Source organism: Leucopleurus acutus (genome assembly GCF_964270905.1).
Source record: "Leucopleurus acutus genome assembly, chromosome: 14".
NCBI lineage: Eukaryota > Metazoa > Chordata > Mammalia > Artiodactyla > Delphinidae > Leucopleurus > Leucopleurus acutus.
Window position 1 is genome coordinate 26,087,627 of NC_139156.1, and position 19,110 is coordinate 26,106,736.

A 19,110-nucleotide genomic window follows, 5' to 3' on the forward strand; every position below is an offset into this window, starting at 1 on the left:
CAGAGGTATGCAGGTTGCCTTGAGGAACACCAATATTCATTATCTACTGTGAAGCTGCCCCTCTCCATTACCTTTGACTCTCTGTAACTGGGAAATGTTTTAATTCCTAAGACACCAGGTTGGGAATTATTTTCCTGCCTACAATAACTTTTCATACAGTAGTGTCTTCCACTCAGTGATCTTGAAGAAATTCCAAGAGAAAGGGATAGAAGAGAGTCCTGACTACTGCTGCTATTAACTAAAGGTTCCCTGCAACTTGAAGGGATGGAGGAAATAATTTAGAGAAAAATGCACTGGGCTCATTAGAAAACAGTGACACATAATCTCTCTTCACTTCCATTTTCTCATCCATCAATGTCAACTCTAAATCCCCATGAAAATTAAAGATATACTGTTACTGAAGCTATTAGATGAACGATGTTTTAATGACCAAAAGATCATCTATACCAGTAGTTCCAAATGCCAGTCTTCAGACCAATGTTAGCATGTTGCCAAGTTTACACCTATCCAGGAAAAAACGAGAAAATCAACCAAAATGTACTTTTTTTTCAAAAAAAGCAAATTTTATGCAATGTAAATTATTTTCCTTTGTTCTGGGAATAGGTTCCTCCCTATGTGTATTAAAATTTCCTTTTATTAGAGTGTGATGGTAATAGATGTTTAGAAACTGTTTATTTTGTAATAGATGTTTATTAATGTCTTATAGACCCATATGAGAACATGGCAACCTCAAACTGTCCAGGGTAGGGAGTGGAAGGACTCATCTGTAAAATCCAAACATCCATGAGTTACTCATCAATCCAAACCGAAATACGGACAAGTACTCAGGACTACATATTTCAGCATGCACTGCGAATCGCTTCAAAGGGACTACATATCCGGGCATGCACTGCAACCATCAATCGGCGTCCCCTTCTACTTATCTACGGAGACTACAAAGCCCAGGGTACTGTGCGTCGGAAACGCGACGCCCCGTCCCTTAAACTAGGCGGGCCTCCGAAGCCGCCTGGATGGCTTACTCAGGTGCAAGGCATGCTGGGTGTTGTAGTTCTTCGGAAGCGAGGTCGGGCCGCTCCCTGGCCGCCCTGTACCGGCGGCTAGACTGCGCATGTGTGTCAGTGGCCTTAGCGGCGGACCAGGCTGGCAGTTCCTTCCTCAGAAGGAGAGATTCCTCTGCCATGGAGTCCTACGATGTGATCGCCAACCAGCCTGTCGTGATCGACAACGTGAGTTGCATCCCCCTAGCGGGGCTTATGCTCTCCTCCCCGAAGGGATCGCTTCCCGTGTTTCAGTCTGGGCCGCCGGCTCTTTGTCACTGGCCCGGCCTGTCAGGCGGGTTCAGCCGCCGCCGCCTCCGTCCTCCCCCGACCCGTAGTCCGCAGACAGGGCGGCCAGCCGGCCAGCAACCATAGGATGGAGAACCTTGGGATGGATAAAGGGAAGGGTTATAGTCCAGGCAGGGTCCTTGGGCCCTTGGCTCGAGGGGCCTTAACCGCTCTGTGAGCGCCCGGCGCCCGCCCCTCCCCAGTTTCCGATAACTCTATTGGCTCCTCTGGCTCTCCATCTTGACCGATGACCCCGCCTCTGGGCCTTGCAGGAGGAGGGCAGCCCTCTGCAGTGATTGGCTCGCGCCCCTGTCGTTCTTCCGGGCCGCCATAGTGTTTCGCCTCTCTAAGGGGCGGGGCGGTGCACGAGGGCTGTTGGGATTGGTTTCTGGGACTCCCACTGGTGCGGCCTGACTGGCTAGGGCCCGCCTGCTGGTGGAGAAGGGCTAAGTTCCCTTAGATCCCGAGCCGGCCGGGAGGCTTGGCGGTGTACCTGGGTGGGGCCCGACAGTCAGGTGCCAGAAATGGGCTTAGGATTTCAGTTTTTTCTGTGATTATAAATTACAGAGTTAATAAAAGTCGAGAAGAAAGGAGAGTGACAAAGCAAGCAGGGAGGTACCTTCCTCTTCGGAACGCCTAGTTTCTGGGGGAAAAAATTACTAAACATAATATTTGCCAGGCGCTCTAGCGCTTACATGGGGGTTTCACATACATTCGAACTGGATCCTCACAAAAACCGGGTGAACAGTTGACGCAGGAATTTTGGTCCTCGTTTTACAAGTGTGAAAACTGAAGCGCGAAGAGGTAAAAGTGAGCCCAAGGTCGCACAGTGTAGGTGCCCTAAATCCGGTGCTTTATCCATTATTCCTCTTGATAGTACCCCACGCAAATGCATCAGTAGTGACAAATGGAAAGCTCTTAGTTTTGGCGGAAGGAGGCAGTTGTTAAAAAAAAAAAAAATGGATTTCTGTCTTCCACTCAAAGGTTTGGTCTCACGGAGATTGGTTGCTACCTTTCTAATCCCCTTCTAAGTCTCTAAATCCCTCCATTGAGGAAAAACTGACAATTCTGTCTTAAAGTGACTGTCAGATTCGCTCCGTTGATTCAGCCCTTTGGACCTTGCGCACTTGCAAGGTCCTTTCATTTGCATCATCTCATTTACGCTTCAACACTGATATGTAGATAGAACTTGAAATATGCAGAAAAGTGAGGCTTGGAGAGGTTAACTAACAGTATTCAAACCACCTGGTTTATGAATTAAGGATCCAAGACTCAGATTGAGATTGGGTTCCAAATTCCTCACTTTTTCCAAGGAAAGGTGCTTCTTTGGTTAGTTTTCCTTCTCTCCAGGAAGGAGGTTGAGCTCAGTGAGACATCTCATGTTGGGGAGCAATTTTTTTTTTTGTCTGCTTCATTAGACTGTTAAACCCTGGTGGGAAAAAAAATGGTATTCCTTCGTTTTTCATTACTCTCTCTTTCCCCACCTCCCTCCCACATACAGTATCTAGGGCCTGACACCACTATGTGCACATTGGATTTTTAATTTTACTGATGGGTGGGGGGATAAATGACTGAATATCTCTATCACGGTAATAAAAATGTCCCTAAATAAAGAAAGGATTGTGGGGGATGGGGGGAGCCTAGTTAGTTTCTGTACAGGGTTGAGTAGGACTCCTTGTTCTTGATGTTGATTTTCAGAGAACACTATTTCTGTCTTCAGCCAGTTTGTGTGTGCTTCATCTGCCTTTTTCTTAAGTTTTAAAAAGAAAAAAAAAAAGAAATTAGCAATCTCCTGTTTTCATCAGCAGTGCAGAAGGAGTAGTCTGTCCATCCCACCAGATCCTTTGCTTCTGGATTTGTCGGGCAGCAGTTCTATCTCCATCCGCTTTCTTTAATGTCACTTAAGCGAAGCCTCTTAGTTCCTTCTTTCTCTTTCTTGGTAGTGTATTTGAAATGCATCAAAACAGTGGTGCATTTTCAGTTTTAAGTCTTAAGGAATAGACTTGCTTTTTTCTGGGAAAACATTTCCTTTATTATGCCAGCAATCCCACCAAAAGGTAAAATAGGAGAAACTTAAGTAATTTTCCCACTAGGATTTACTGAGCATCTGCCACAGTTTTAGATATGGGGCCTCACGTAGTTCTTGCTGTTTGATATTTAGAGAGTTTTGTTTTGTTTGTTTCAAAGTGAAAGATGGATAGGAAAAATCATTTGAAATATTTGAGCCAACTTTATATTTTGAGAATGTGTCTCTAGCAGATTCAACAGCTCCATAGCTTACCATGCTGCCACAATTTTATTTCTGGGCTAAAGAGAGTGTAATTAGGGCTTCCCTGGTGGTGCAGTGGTTAAGAATCCGCCTGCCAACGCAGGAGACACGGGTTCGAGCCATGGTCTGCGAAGATCCCACGCCCGTGTGCCACAACTACTTAGCCTGTGCTCTAGAGCCCACGAGCCACAGCTACTGAGCCTGCATGCCACAACTACTGAAACCCGGGCACCTAGAGCCCATGCTCCACAGCAAGAGAAGCCACCACAATGAGAAGCCCATGCACTGTGACGAAAAGTAGCCCCCGCTCGCCGCAACTAGAGAAAGTCTGCGTGCAGCAACACTCAATGCAGCCATAAATAAATAAATAAACAAACAAACAAGCATAAGTCATTCTTCCCAAAGGCATATCATAGATAGTAATACAAGAAAGAGGAGGACAGCTCCCAGGCCACATTCTGAGGTCCACAACACTTTGATTAGAATACTATGTTTATTCTGAAGCTCAAATCTTTGTGAAGATCTCGAAGGTTAAGTTCTTTCCTAAAATGGATCAACATTCTGGTCAATTTTAAGATTGTCTTCGTGACCATACTGTGTGGGCCTAAAGGCAGGAACAATACCAGATCTTTACAGGTTTTTCAAGCTAAGAATTTAACTGTTTGGGGGGAACGTTATGCTGCTTCAGCCCCCTTTTTGAAAAGTGGGATACTTTAAACACACAGAAAAGTTCAGAGAAGTATATAACAAGCACCCATGTAGCATGTCTTCCACCCAGATTTAATAAATGTCATTTGCCATATTTGCTTCATATATTTTTAGGAAATAAAACGTTACAGATATAATTGAAGCCTCTTTGTACCCATCTACAATCCCATCCTTTCTTTCTGGTCCAGACATAACCCCAGAAGCAAACCATCATCATAAAATTGATGTGCTCCTTTCCATCCATGATTTTATGGACACATGTATTTTATAATGTGTGTGTACAGTATTTATGTTTTGAATTTTTACTTAAGTGTTATCATCTTATTTGCCAGCTCTCCTTATTATAGAAAATTTCAAATATAAACAAAAGGAGGAGGACTAGTATCACAAACATCCACATATCCATCACCTAGCTGAAATGGTTATCAACTCTCGGTCAATCTACATTCCCACCCACTTCCCTCTTCCACACTCTTTTATTTTATTATTTATTTATTTATTTTTGTTGCACCAGTTCTTAGTTGTGGCAGGCAGGTTCCTTAGTTGTGGCATGCATTGGGGATCTAGTTCCCTGACAAGGGATCGAACCCTGGCCCCCTGCATTGGGAGTGCGGAGTCTTATCCACTGCGCCACCAGGGAAGTCCCCACACTCTTAAAAACATAACCAAGGGCTTCCCTGGTGGCGCAGTGGTTGAGCGTCCGCCTGCCGATGCAGGGGACACAGGTTTGTGCCCCGGTCCGGGAAGATCCCACATGCCGCAGAGCAGCTAGGCCTGTGAGCCATGGCCGCTGAGCCTGCGCGTCCGGAGCCTGTGCTCCGCAACGGGAGAGGCCACAACAGTGAGAGGCCGCGTACCGCAAAAAAAAAACAAAAAACATAACCAATATACTATTATCAAACCTAATAAAATTAATAATAATTCCTTAATATCATCAAATATCTAGTCAATGTTCAAATTTCACTAATTGTCTCATTTTTTTAAACAATTTGTCATCAGCTCTTTTTTTTTTAACATCTTTATCGGAGTATAATTGCTTTACAATGGTGTGTTACTTTCTGCTTTATAACAAAGTGAGTTAGCTATACATATACATATATTCCCATATCTCCTCCCGCTTGCATCTCGCCTCCCAACCTCCCTATCCCACCCCTCTAGGTGGTCACACAGCACTGAGCTGATCTCCCTGTGCTATGCGACTGCTTCCCACTAGCTATCTATTTCACATTTGGTAGTATATATAAGTCCATGCCACTCTCTCACTTTGTCCCAGCTTACCCTTATCCCTCCACGTGTCCTCAAGTCCATTCTCTACATCTGCGTCTTTATTCCTGTCCTGCCCCTAGGTTCTTCGGAACCATTTTTTTTTAGATTCCATATATATGTGTTAGCATACAGTATTTGTTTTCCTCTTTCTGACTTACTTCACTCCGTATGACAGACTCTAGGTCCATCCACCTCACTACAAATAACTCAATTTCGTTTCTTTTTATGGCTGAGTAATATTCCATTGTATATATGTGCCACATCTTCTTTATCCATTCATCTGTTGATTGTCATCAGCTCTTAAGATCTGCTGATTCACTTAAGTTTAAGGGACACTAGAATTAGCTGAGGAAATGGAAGTCAATATATTTATGTAACACCGTCACTTGTGGTGTGACTTTCAGGCTGTTGGTTATACAACTGCAGCAAGAATCCATCCGTAGTTTGACGGAGAGAGTGAAGAGGAGGTGGCTTGCAGAGATAATCTCACTATTCAATTATGTATATTTTGAGAGCCACGGATGTGCTTCACATCAAGCTAGAAAGCATGTCTAGAACAGGGGTCTCGAACTCAATGCCTGCGGAGGCCAAGCAGATACATTAAAAAAGTCGTGGGGGCCAGGGGGAGAAGGTAGCCTTAACAACAGTGCGAGGAATATGAAAGGTGCGTTGGGCACACCTGACCAAAGGGCCAGCTGCTTCTCATTTCCAGCCAGTTGTCCCCATGTAGGAATGCAGACCCAGTGTTGCCATATCTTCTGATTTTTCAAGAGAAATCAGAAGTATTAAATTTCATGTGCAATCTCTAATTTTTTAACTGTTAGAAGTTAATGTAAAAGTAGTTTGTGGTCTATGGAGACAGAAAGTAGATTAGTAGTTGCCTAGGGCTGGGGGTTGGTGGTGGTTAAGGATGGAGAGTGGCTGCTAATGGATATAGCGTTTCTTTGGGGGGTGATGACAAAGTTTTAAAATTAGATTGTGGTGAATGATTGTACACTCTGTGAATATACTAAGAACTATTGAATTACGCACCTTAAATGGGTAGATTGTACGGCATGTGAATTTTATCTCAATAAAGTTGTTTTTAAAAAACTACCTTGTGGGGGACTTCCCTGGTGGCTCAGTGGTTAAGAATCCGCCTGCCAATGCAGGGGACACAGGTTCGAGCCCTGGTCCGGGAAGATCCCACATGCCGCGGAGCAACTAAGCCTGTGTGCCACAACTACTGAGCCTGCGCTGTAGAGCCCAAGAGCCACAACTACTGCAGCCCGCGTGCCTAGAGCCCGTGCTCCACAACAAGAGAAGTCACCTCAATGAGAAGCCCGCGCACCACAACAAAGAACAGCCGCAAATAGAGAAAACCCATGTGCACCAACAAAGACCCAACACAGCCAAAAATAAATTAATTAATTAATTTTAAAAAAAAACTACTTTGTGGGCCAAACAAAATATGTCTTTGGGCCAAAATGGGCCACCAATATCCTAGAATCTGAGGCTCCACCTCTCAGCGTCCTCTTCCCACTGGTAAAATGTGAGACAGCTAGCCTCCTTCCCAGCACGTCAAGAATAATCAGTGCTTAGGATAAGGTTGCCCAAGCCACAAGGCCTATAGCCAGCAGGTACTGGGAGAGCCTTGCTGAAGGATTTGCTATTTGTTTGCCTGCATCAGAAGGAGAATTGTCAGTGGTGGCTGGCAGCAGACTCGAGTCCCCAAAATCAAATGTTTAATGAGACTACTTTTTCAAGTAGCTTCTAAAAGGCATTTGTTTACTTGGCTTTGCCAGAGTGAATAACAAAGAGAGTGGCAGCTCATTTGCCAGGTATACAGTTCCTAGTTACAAATACTGTTAAAGAAATTGACATGACCCTGAAGAAATTGACATGCCCCTTTTATATGCTCTTATGGTATGGCTTGCGCAGAATAGAGGCAACTCAGCCGGCTCCCCCATCCTCACACATTCTTAACCCATTCTTCAGCTGGCCTGCCAGCAGCTCGTGGAGCTGCAGGGACAAGCTGGGTCTGGTTCCACCCGGTGCATCATTCCCAACCCTGCCTTTGCCTTCCCTGTACCACCTCTGCCTGGGGCTTCTGGCATTCCAGCTGCTCATTAAGGTTCCATACTTTAGGCTTCATCAGCTCAATCATTTGAGCTTGGTTTTCATTTTAGTCAACCAGCATCTATTCACGTACCTTGCACATGTGAGATACTGCTGATATACAGAGTCTCTGACTTCAAGGAATTTGCGCTGAAAAGAAACAAAAGTGGAAACCATAAATTCGAATAGAAGGCAGAATGAGGGAACTTCCCTGGCGGCCCAGTGGTTAAAACTTCGCCTTCCAATGCAGGGAGTGCAGGTTCGATCCCTGGTTGGGGAGCTAAGAGCCCACATGCCTCATGGCCAAAAAAAAAAAAAAAAAACAGAAGCAATATTGTAACAAATTCAATAAAGACTTAAAAAAATGGTCCACATCAAAAGTATATATATATATATGTTTTTTTAAAGAAAAGCAGAATGAAATTTATGCTACCTAGTAAAACAGGTAATGGTGATTTGGGGAGATAATAGGAAGAGGATAATTAATTCCAACTGGGGATTATTCTTCAGGAGCAAGGCGGTGGTATTTGAACTGGGCATTTTATTCTCTTGCCGGGAAGGATGGAGAGAAAGAAAAGAACCTAACATCTTAATCTGCTTTGTCACTCAGCCTCCAGTCCTTTTGCTAGTAAACTCAAAATCAAATATCCAGGAAAATCATCTCTTAGAAATATCTAGGAACTTTCCTGGCGATCCAGTTGTTAACACTCTGCGCTTCTACTGTGGGAGGCACAGGATCAATCCCTGGTCAGGGAACTAAGATCCTGTATGCCACGTGGTATGGCCAAAAAAAAAAATCTGGAGTCTGAAGCACAGACTCTAGATTACTTTTCTTGTTTTCAACCTCTACCAGGAGATCCAGTTAGTCTGCTGGCATCACCACACCCAGATGAAGGCAGTGGGCAATTATTGGAAGCTTGAGCTCACAAGTTCCCAGAGTTCTCTTGTACAGTGTTCTTTTCACTAGCTGTGCTGCTGTCCCAGGGCCCTTGGGTTTGCAGTAAGATAGTCTTTTCCTCCTTCCCAGTCTTTGAGCTCAGTTTACAGCTGCACCTTTTCCAGGCTCCTTGCTGTTCTGCCTAGGCCAATGGGTTTGCACATTGTCTCCTGTTTTTTCTGTTGGCAGAGGCTCCTGCTGTCTTAGGGAACTGGCTTGCCCTGCTCTCCTCCCATACTGCTTTCCCTGTCCTTCAACCACTTCTTACCTCCTCCCTCTGTCTTGCTACAATCAGGTACCAGGATGTCCCATCTCACCCCACCCCAGCCCCTGCCCTTCTCCTATAGAAGAGCAGAAATAAGAGACAGAGAGGGATCCAGGGCTGTTGCCAGGAAGCCTTTGGTACCAAGGTAACCTTGGCTAGTTAGCTCTCCTGATGTGTTTACTGCTTGCTGTGTAGGTCCTGGAAATATCAATATTACACTCGCCCCAGGAGAAGTGGTCACCATGCAGCAGGAAAAGGCTTGCCCTGATTACACTTGCAGCTACAAAGTGTGTTGGGGGGTGGAAGGACGAGGGTATCAGGTGTGGTGGCAGAAGAATTAAGAAGGAAGAAAACAGGGTGAATCTCAAGCAGTATCAGGCCTCGACATCTGTCCTGCGTGGAGTTGATGTCCAGAGTCGATGTTTACTTTGGCTGGGCCCGGGTGGTACCAGAGGTGATGGTGGGAGACATCAGATTCTTCTCAGACAGAGCTTTAGGGCTTTCCTGCTGTTTACCTCAAGAGACCAACAAGTAAAGCAAAGCATAGTGAAAAAACAAAACAACAACCACAAACCCCCTACAAAGCATAGTGGTCTGCCCCTGTAGTCAGAACCAGACGACGTGTGTCATATTGGAGTTAACTTCAAGTATGGCAGCGCTCGTGGGGGTGTCTGTCATAGAGGCCTTGGAGGGCAGGGATAGTCCGGGTCTGAGCTGGGAAAGTAGGTTAGAAGCGTTCCACGATGGTGTAACAGAATCATGCGCTCTTCCCTCCTTGGTTATATTCCTAAACTTGGCTGCTTTGGTGCTTCTAGTCACTTTCCTCTTCTCTCCTCAAGAGTTCTTTTTTTTTTCCCTTTATTAATATTAATTTCCCTTTTTAATTCCAAAAGTAAAACATGTTCAATGTAGAAAAGTCAAAGAATACATAAAAATCAAATAATATTCAGAGTATGCAGTAGAAATGCCCCTCACCACCCCCAGCCCCACTGCCCTCCCTTTGGTGTGTGTTCACTGTTCAGATTCTCATACCAGTGGATATAGTATACATAAGTATAAGGTCTCTCTCTTTAAAGTAAAGGTGGAACCATATTATACCTACTGTATGATATATATCTCCTCTTGTTTTTGTGATGTTGTGACTTCTCTTTCTCTCTCTCCTCAGGGATCCGGTGTGATTAAAGCTGGTTTTGCTGGTGATCAGATCCCCAAATACTGCTTTCCAAACTAGTAAGTCATTCTGTAGCTTAGTCAGGAGCTCGGGAGGCTTGTCAGCTTCATTATGGTGTCAGCCCTCCATCTGTTAGGGAGAAAGGATCTCTCATTTGGGTCAGTATTGGTACTCAAAACAACAAGCGAGGGACAGGAGCTGGCTTTTGGAGTAAGCAGACAGTTGCCTGCAGGGTACAATCCGAGAGGTGAATTTTTTTAAATTTGATTTTATCTGATGCCAAAAATGTTATCATTGGTGACTCATTGCTTTGGATGACAGTCTCTTCATGGAACCCTCTTCTTAAAATTCTCCTATCACCCAGGATGGGGTTAACATTAAACCATACCTACCATCCTAGTGAGAATGAGTTTTTGGGTTTTTTTATATAAGTTTATTTATTTTTATTTTTGGCTGCATTGGGTCTTCGTTGCTGCGCGCGGGCTTTCTCTAGTTGCGGCACGAGGGCTTCTCATTGCAGTGGCTTCTCTTGTTGTGGAGCATGGGCTCTAAGCACGCGGGCTTCAGTCGTTGTGGCACGTGGGCTCTAGAGCGCAGGCTCAGTAGTTGTGGTACACGGGCATAGTTGCTCCGCGGCATGTGGGATCTTCCCGGACCAGGGCTTGAACCCATGTCCCCTGCGTTGGCAGGCAGGTTCTTAACCACTGTGCCACCAGGGAAGCCCAAGGATGAGTTTTTTTCTCAGCACTTTCTTCCTAAGGCAGAGAGATTGCAGGCAGGAAAAGGGCACGGGTGCCTGGGAAAGGGGCTCAAAGCAGTAGAAAAAGGAAGAAAGACCATCTGTCAGTTACAACATCACAGTTTTCCTTAAGAGGAGGCCTGGGCAGGAGGATAAGGAGACAAAAACTTTTTGAGCTAATCGATCTAAATGAATTCTTGTTTCCTTGTCTCTCTTGATCTGCATATATAGTGTGGAAAAAGAAGAACTAGAGGTATTGAATCCTCCAGAATTTGTTTTAATAACTTATAAAATAATATAAATATAATAAATATATGAAATACAAATGACTTAAAATAATAAATACAAAAAAATAAAATAATACATGTTTATTATAGAAATTGTGGGAAGTGCAGAAAAGTAGAAAGAGGAGAATCAAAATCAACTATAATCTCATTCGTCAACAATAATCACAGTAGAATTGAGTATATTTCTTCCCATCCAAGTACGTGCATCAGTACATCCTTCCCGTGTCCTGTCATGTGTTGTGTCATGAAATGAAAAGTAATGGTCCTCCCTGCTCTCTTTTGTAGTGTGGGCAGACCCAAACACGTTCGTGTCATGGCAGGTGCCCTCGAAGGCGACATCTTCATTGGCCCCAAAGCGGAGGTAATCACCAGTCCTACTGAAGAAGCCTCAAGCCAGCAGGGGACCTTCATTGTTCCCCACTCGGGCAGTGTCCCACGGTGCGACATGGCCTCGAGTAAAAGGAGCAATTTCCTCTTGAACTCTCCCCTTTCACTCTCTCATTCTAGAGAGAGTAAACCTAGTTGGTTTCTTTCTCCCAGGAACAACCTCTGGTTTTGGAGAAAAAATATCTGGAACCCCACTTTGGGAAATAGAGACCAGTCTAGAAAAGAGGGCTTTCGCCTTCCTTCTGTACTCTGTCACTACATTGCCAATGATTAAGTTGACTGGCTTCGTTATTTTTTTGGCAGAAGTGATTGGGGGGAGATTCTAGCTGGGATACCCTGGGGATAAGTTAATTAGCACAGTTTGGCAGTTAATTAGCACAGTTTTCCTCAGGCAGCTTCTAGAAGCAGAACAACAGAATCATTGTTGCCAACCTTGGTTGCAAACGCCAGGAGATTGTGTCCTGAAACCAGGCAATGAGGAGGGTGCCACCCAGCGGCCCAGGGAAATGCAGAAGCCCTCTGCTTTGCCAGCTGGTTGGGCACTGAGTACAGTTCGCAGCATACAGCTTAGAGACTTGGAGGCTGGGTGGCCCGCCCTTAGCTGTGGTTGAGGACTGCAGGCCCTGGAAGAGCAGGGCCCACCTGGCAGCCCTGCTGAGAGGCTGGCTGTTGCTGTAAGTGCTGCTCTCTGCCCCCAGGAGCACCGAGGACTGCTCTCCATCCGCTACCCCATGGAGCACGGCATCGTCAAGGACTGGAACGACATGGAGCGCATCTGGCAATACGTCTATTCTAAGGACCAGCTGCAGACTTTCTCAGAGGAGGTGAGGGTCCTATGTTCAGGGTGCCCCTGCAGGGTTTGCAGAGCAGGCAGAGCCCCTACCCCAGAGATGAGGCGGATGACGATGATAACTGCCACGAGCGTTTGAGTCTTATGTTCTAGGCACCAGGCCATGTGCTTTCCAGATATGTTTGCATTTAATCTTCACAGCATTCCTATGAGATACAGGTAGTATTATCTCCATTTTATAAACAAGGGAACAGAAGGTCAGAGAAACCAGGTGGTGTTTTTAAGATCACCCAGTGAATAGAGTAGTAGAGCTGGGATTCAAACCCACGTCTTTCAGACTTCAGAGCCTATACTCTTTACCTTCTAAGAAAGGAAGTCTCAACTCAGAAACACAAAAGGAAGGTGCATACTAGGCTTATCAGAATTTCCAGGGGAGGGATATGTTCCATTTTTTAAAAGTACAGTCAATATTGAAATTTAATTTTCTATTTTGAAAAAAAAATTTTAACTATTATTTTTATCTTAATAATTCCAAATTTAGAGTTTAGCAAAATCTTGACAACTGGAGCTATACAGTAGGTACAAGGACCTATATAAGAATCTTGGAAGACAAGGAGGGGAGTAAGGGATGAGGACAGAATGAGACTTTAAAGGGGGTGTGAATTTAGAAAGTTGAGAAGCTGACTTGGGTGGGGATAGGTGACAAGCCCAGTTTGTCCTTTTTTGGAGAGAGGCTGACAAAGGTCGCCTGAGCTCTCCAGCCAGCCACACAGTACTAACGAGGGGTGGGAATCTGGCCTCGCCCTGATTGCCATCTGGGCATCTTTCACCAGCATCCTGTGCTCCTGACGGAGGCGCCTTTAAACCCACGGAAAAACCGGGAACGAGCTGCTGAAGTTTTCTTCGAGACCTTCAATGTGCCAGCCCTCTTCATCTCCATGCAAGCTGTGCTCAGCCTGTGAGTAGCAGCTGGCTGGCTAGCCTGGCCCCTTGTGGGGAAAGCAGTCCTTTGGCAGAGTCGAGGCTGCCTCTCCTTTGGGTTGGTTCAGAGTCACCTGAGCATCTCTGTCAGGGAAGGTTGGATGGTGGGAAAGACAGCATTGAGGCTGTTTCCCAGTCTCGTAACTCCCTGCTGGTTTGGTGCCAGAGGCTCTCCACTCAGCCTGCTGGGAAGGCCATGTGCTGCAACAGCTCTCCCTGCAGGCCCCTGTGATGACTTCGGGTATTATTTCAGGGCCTACTTGTGCCGGGTGCTATGCAAGCCTGGTGATAGGGTCGTGATGAAAACACCTCTCTGTTCCCTGTTCTCACACCCCCGTCGTTCTGTCATGCTCCCAACCTGCCTCACACCAGGGTTAGGTATATTGGCGAGATCGTACACTGGTGACCTACAGATGGCATGTGTTTGGCCCCATTAAAAAATTGTGAGCCAGCATTTAAAAATTAGGACATTTCCTATCAAAATCCAAATTTCCAGCTTCTCTGAAAAATGGGAAGATCTGGTCATTGCTGGGCTTGCACTCCTCTAGAACAAAAATCAGCTGGAGCTGAAATAAAGTAGCAGCTGCACTTTAGATAGGGTTTGCAAACTTGACTTCACCACAGTCTCTCCATTGCCTGTTGTCCTCCCAACACGAAGGCCAGTTGCTATTTATGAAACATTGTGGGGTTTTCCCCTCATATCACAGAAATATATGTCTGTACCCTTGTCCTTACCAAAAGAGAAAATACTAAGGACAGACCTAGAGGGCCATGTGGGAAGAAGCTAGTTTTTTATGAAAGTGAAGATATTATTTTCTTTTACTCATTCACTTTTCCTGCCTGACCCTTGTAGGCATTTGAGTTTTGTCCTCTTGTCTAGAGAGTAAAAACTGTCCCTCAGGCTGGGTCCCTGAAGCAGTTGAAGGCCAGGCCATCTCCTGCGGTTAGAGGGCCTGCTCTTCTGGGGGTTGGGGAAGGAGCTTGGAGAGACTCAGCCCCTTTCCTTCAGACACTACAGGCTTGCTTGCTTCAGTACTCAGGCTGCCTTCATACTTAGTCCAGTCGAAGGCTTCTGGAGAAGGCAGGCCCCAGCTTTAGTTTAGCTGACACTGAACTCTAGCAAGAAGTGAGTTTCTTCCCCGAGTGAGGAGGCAGGGGTTGGTAATGGTTTGCCCCCTTTGCTTCAGTTATGCCACCGGCAGGACCACGGGTGTGGTGCTGGATTCTGGGGATGGCGTCACCCACGCCGTGCCCATTTATGAGGGCTTTGCCATGCCCCATTCAATCATGCGCATCGACATCGCTGGCCGGGACGTCTCTCGCTTCCTTCGCCTCTACCTGCGCAAGGAAGGCTATGATTTCCACTCATCCTCCGAGTTTGAGATTGTCAAGGCCATAAAAGAAGTAAGTGTTGCCCCCGTGGGCCCAGGGCTGGGAGAGGGAATGGGATCAGCAGCCAGGACCTCCGTGACCTGAAGTGAAGAGCGGCGAAGCTCCTGTCCTGGGGATCAGGCTCTGCCCTCCCCAGCCAGGCCTCCTGGCAGCTGTGCGGTCTCCAGCTGGGTCCCCTGACCCTGATGGGTTCACCTTCCAAAGTGCTGCCGTCTTGTGATAGAAAGGGAGCTGCCTCTATTTCCTAAGCTGGGTGATGAGCACACCCATGCTCGTTTACTTAATGCTTTTTATACATTACGTACAAATTACATACGTTCTTTTACATCCTTGAAGAAGTCAGAATACTTTTTTCTTTTTTGGTAAAATGAACCCTCCTGCCACCTATAGCTCTAGGAGACCTCGGAGCTGGGTAGGCGGTACCCAGAACCGTATGAGTAGTAGGAGAAAAACACCTGAGTTTGCACTAAAATTAGGCTGTGGTCTCAGACCCAAATCCAGAAAGCTGAGTTGCCACGCTTGCGCAGCAGGAAGGTGGAGCAGGTGAAAACGATATCCTAAGAAAGGGCAGGGAGATTTGGGTCAGCCCTCACTGGGTGGCACTTAGTATATGCAGCTCTAACGACCTTTAGGGCAGTCACTGCAATGGGCAGATTTCTGCAGCAGCACATCACTCCCGGGGACTTTGACTGGGTAGGCGCCAGGTTTCCTGCCTGCCTGACTTGTGCTTGGTTCTGCAGAGAGCCTGCTACCTATCCATAAACCCCCAGAAGGATGAGACGCTAGAGACGGAGAAGGCACAGTACTACCTGCCCGACGGCAGCACCATTGAGGTAGGTGTCCGGACCTCTCCCCTCAGACCTCCCAGGCCCCAAAAGCTCTGGGCCCAAACCAGACTTCCCACGGGCAGGCTGGAGTCAGGTCCTTCACACCATCTGCCTGGAGCAGCATAGCTCTTGAGCCGCAGCATCTTCTGCAGAGCGAGGTGCCAGGGACTTTGCTTGTCCTGTGTGGAGGGAAGGAGGCACCAGAGGCATCTTCCTAGGTCGGAATGGGACTAGGAAGGGTGAGGTAGAGTGCTGTCCTTAACCACTTAGGCACAGTGTAGGGTGAGTTCCATCTCCCTGGACCTCCATGGATAGGAAGAAATTTCGACAAATGAATGAATCCATCTATTAAGTCTGTGGCCGGCAAGTGCCAGAGCTAGGATTACACACAGGAGCGTCCTCTCTGTAGTTTCCCAGGAGCCCTGTTTGTTCCTTTTTGTTCCCAGGAGCCCTCTCTTTGTTCTTCTTTCTGCCCTTGACGTACAAGGTCTTGCCTGAGCTTGGCCTTCCTAGCCACCTGGTTACTAAGCCGTGGGCAGAGGGCCCTCTTCCATTCCCACTCCCAGAGGGACCTCAGCCCCCACCCCAGCCTAAGAAGCTTGCGGCCCCCCCGCAGATTGGTCCTTCCCGATTCCGGGCACCTGAGCTGCTGTTCAGGCCGGACCTGATCGGTGAGGAGAGCGAGGGCATCCATGAGGTGCTGGTGTTCGCCATCCAGAAGTCTGACATGGACCTGCGGCGCACACTTTTCTCTAACATCGTCCTTTCGGGAGGCTCCACCCTGTTCAAAGGTTGGTCTTTGCTCTCAGCGCCCTTCCCCAGGAAGCTTCCACATACTGCTGGGCCCAGACGCCCAGAGAATTGACATGAGATTCTCCTTTCCTGCCCATTCAGGTTTTGGTGACAGGCTATTGAGTGAAGTGAAGAAACTGGCTCCGAAAGATGTGAAGATCAGGGTAGGAGCATGCTGGAGGCGGGGCCAGGGGCTGGGTGGAACTGAGCCTCCCAGGATCTGGAGGGCCATGTGGCGTGGCCTCCCCTCCTGCTCTGCCCAAGTTTTTCGGGCACCGCCAGATGGCTCCCAGCTTCTGCTCTGCCCCTGAAGCCCACCAGAGGGGAGGACCCCTCTTCACTCTCCGTCTTCACAAAAGGGGGCAGTTCTGATACCCAGATGTGGCAGGGTGCTAGGCTGAGGGCCCCACACATGGTCTTTCAGGGAAACGGTAACACTGACAGGAGACTGACTTTGACTGCTCCCCTGTGACACAGTCTAACGTCCCAGTGACTGCTGAGGAGAGCTGGCCTGCCTAAGGGGGGATCCTGAATGGAGGAGTGTGGTTCTAGCCATACAATCTGCTTCCCACCAGCCCCCGACGGAGCCAAATCTTGCCCCCAGATAGCCCCAGCTTCCCTGGGAGCCATAGATACTTAGAGATGCCAGGAACCTGTTTCTTCAGATGAGCAGGCTGGCCACAGTACCCCCCAGAGAGGCCACAGGGTCCAGCAGGGACATAACTTAAAGCCTGCTTTATGAAATATATCCACTGAAATGTATCCACGTATCCACCGGCTCTCACTGGTGGTGAGAATTGGCCACAAAGGTGAGTAGTGGCAGGGAAAGGGAGAGGGGAGGATGGACGTCTCAGATTCCTCTTTCCACCCACCCCTGCAGATATCTGCACCGCAAGAGAGACTGTATTCCACATGGATTGGGTGAGTAGCTCTTCTGGGCATAAGAGCAGAACAGGAAGCAAAGGCATTGATTACCCCTCACCACCCCATCCCTTTAAAGAAAAGCGTGGTCTGGTTTGGCCCCAGGGGGACTGGCTGGCTCCATGAGTACCCACTCCCCTTCTCTGACATTGTTCCTTTGGATTCCCTCCACTCCAGGGGCTCCATCCTCGCCTCCCTGGACACCTTTAAAAAGATGTGGGTCTCTAAGAAGGAATACGAGGAAGACGGTGCCCGATCCATCCACAGGAAAACCTTCTAATATTGGGACATCATCTTCACCTCTCTCTGAAGTTAACTCCACTTTAAAACTCGCTTTCTTGAGTCGGAGTGTTTGCGAGGAATTGCCTGTGTGTATGAGTGTGTGTGTGGGTGTGTGGGTACGAGTGTGTGCGCATATGCGAGTGCCGTGTGGCCCGGGGATCCCAGGGATCCCGGGGCCCAGAAAGGACGATGAACTACCCACGATGGTGACGGCCTGAGACCTGGGGTTGACCACTAACTGGCCCCTGACAGGGAAGAGTGCTGGCAGAGGGCCCTGCTCCGTCAGCGGGGTCTTTGGCTGGCTGTGTGGGACTATGTTTACTACCATAGGGAGACAGAGAGGGAGGTAAACCCAAGCCCCAGGAGACCTTGCTGCTGCCCATCCTAGGCTGGGCCAGCCCCACCCCTACCCCACCCAGGGTGCCCTGCGGCCCAAGGCAGCTGCTGCCTCCCCTTGCTCATCATTCTGCTCTCAATGCCTCTTGATCACAGACTGAGGGCCAGGGTTGAGTTCTGTCTGGTTTTGTTGCAGTTTGGGTTTAGAAAGCTGGAAAAGCACTCCAGGAGCGGTTACTGAGACTTCGGTATCAGGAGGGGGCAGGATGCCCTCATCTTCACCTGGAGACCAGGACCACACTGGGCATTTGAGGAGGGCAGGAGTAGTGCTACTTCTGATGGGTGGCAGAGTTAACGCTCTAACCCCCAACCCCCATCCGGGGATCTCGGGAGAGTTTCAGGAGCCTGTTGGCCCCAGGCCCTTGCTTTCCATCCATCCATGGGCAAAGCCATCTTCAGTTTTATTTATTGAAGTGTTTGTTCAGTACAGGGACTGGAGCGAGGGAGCTCACTGCCTCCTGCCCACCAGTCACCCTGTTCACACTAACGTTTACAGCACCTAAGCTTAGCATAGCATCCAGGGCCCCGCCACTCCCTGCTAACGGTGAACTAACAGTGTCCATAGGCCTCAGGACCATTTGGGATCAGAGGCTACACTCAGAGTCACTCCAGCCTCTTTCTTTCTCCCTCTTCCACTTGCTCACCACCCTGGAATCAACAGGCTGGTTGCTGGTTGGATTTTCTGAAACAGGAGGTAGAATCACCCTTTGGCAGAGGCTGCTAGCAAAGGAGGGGTGCTGGGGATCCAGCCTCCTTAGGACTGGAGAAAGAGCTGCGATTAAGTTGCCTTTTCCCACGCTAGCTGACCCAGACAGCCCCCTCTGGGCTGATTTGTGCCATTCTTGTCTTTGCACTTGTTTGGTTAGGGAGGGGCCAGACCAGAGTGCCAGGAGCTGATGGGCTCAGGCTCACCTCCTCTGGTCCAGTGGGGCCAGGTGCCTACCCTGGACTGGGCTGGCCTGGCAGTGGTCCCAATGTTCTTCAGGCCAGATGGTGCAAAGCTGGGGCTAGCAGATATTCACCGGCACCCTCACCTGTGACACCAAGACCTGCCCTGATCCCAGATTCCAGGCAGTATTCTCCCCCATGCCGTCCAACGACCAAAGGCCCTGCCAGGTGTGGGCCACAGCAGCAGGTGTGTGTGAAAGCGATGTGGCGACCCACAGACTGCAGTGTGCTTAACCAGCTCACCTCCCCCGCCCTTAGCCCAAGCCTGTCCCTCGCACAGCCTCGCACAAACCACGTTGCCTGGTGGGGCCCAGTGTACTTAAATAAACT

General features: G+C 48.0%; 1 protein-coding gene across 1 annotated transcript; it reads left to right on the forward strand.

Moving 5' to 3' along the window:
• Positions 1 to 1,134: 1,134 nt before the first annotated feature.
• ACTR1A (actin related protein 1A) lies at positions 1,135 to 19,110 on the forward strand. Its single transcript, XM_082855203.1, has 11 exons — positions 1,135 to 1,226; positions 10,033 to 10,097; positions 11,350 to 11,425; positions 12,150 to 12,275; positions 13,075 to 13,199; positions 14,410 to 14,626; positions 15,355 to 15,447; positions 16,058 to 16,232; positions 16,336 to 16,397; positions 17,114 to 17,154; positions 17,332 to 19,110. Exons 1-11 carry the CDS (start codon positions 1,179 to 1,181, stop codon positions 17,432 to 17,434), a joined length of 1,131 nt encoding a protein of 376 aa, XP_082711329.1. The 5' UTR covers positions 1,135 to 1,178; the 3' UTR covers positions 17,435 to 19,110.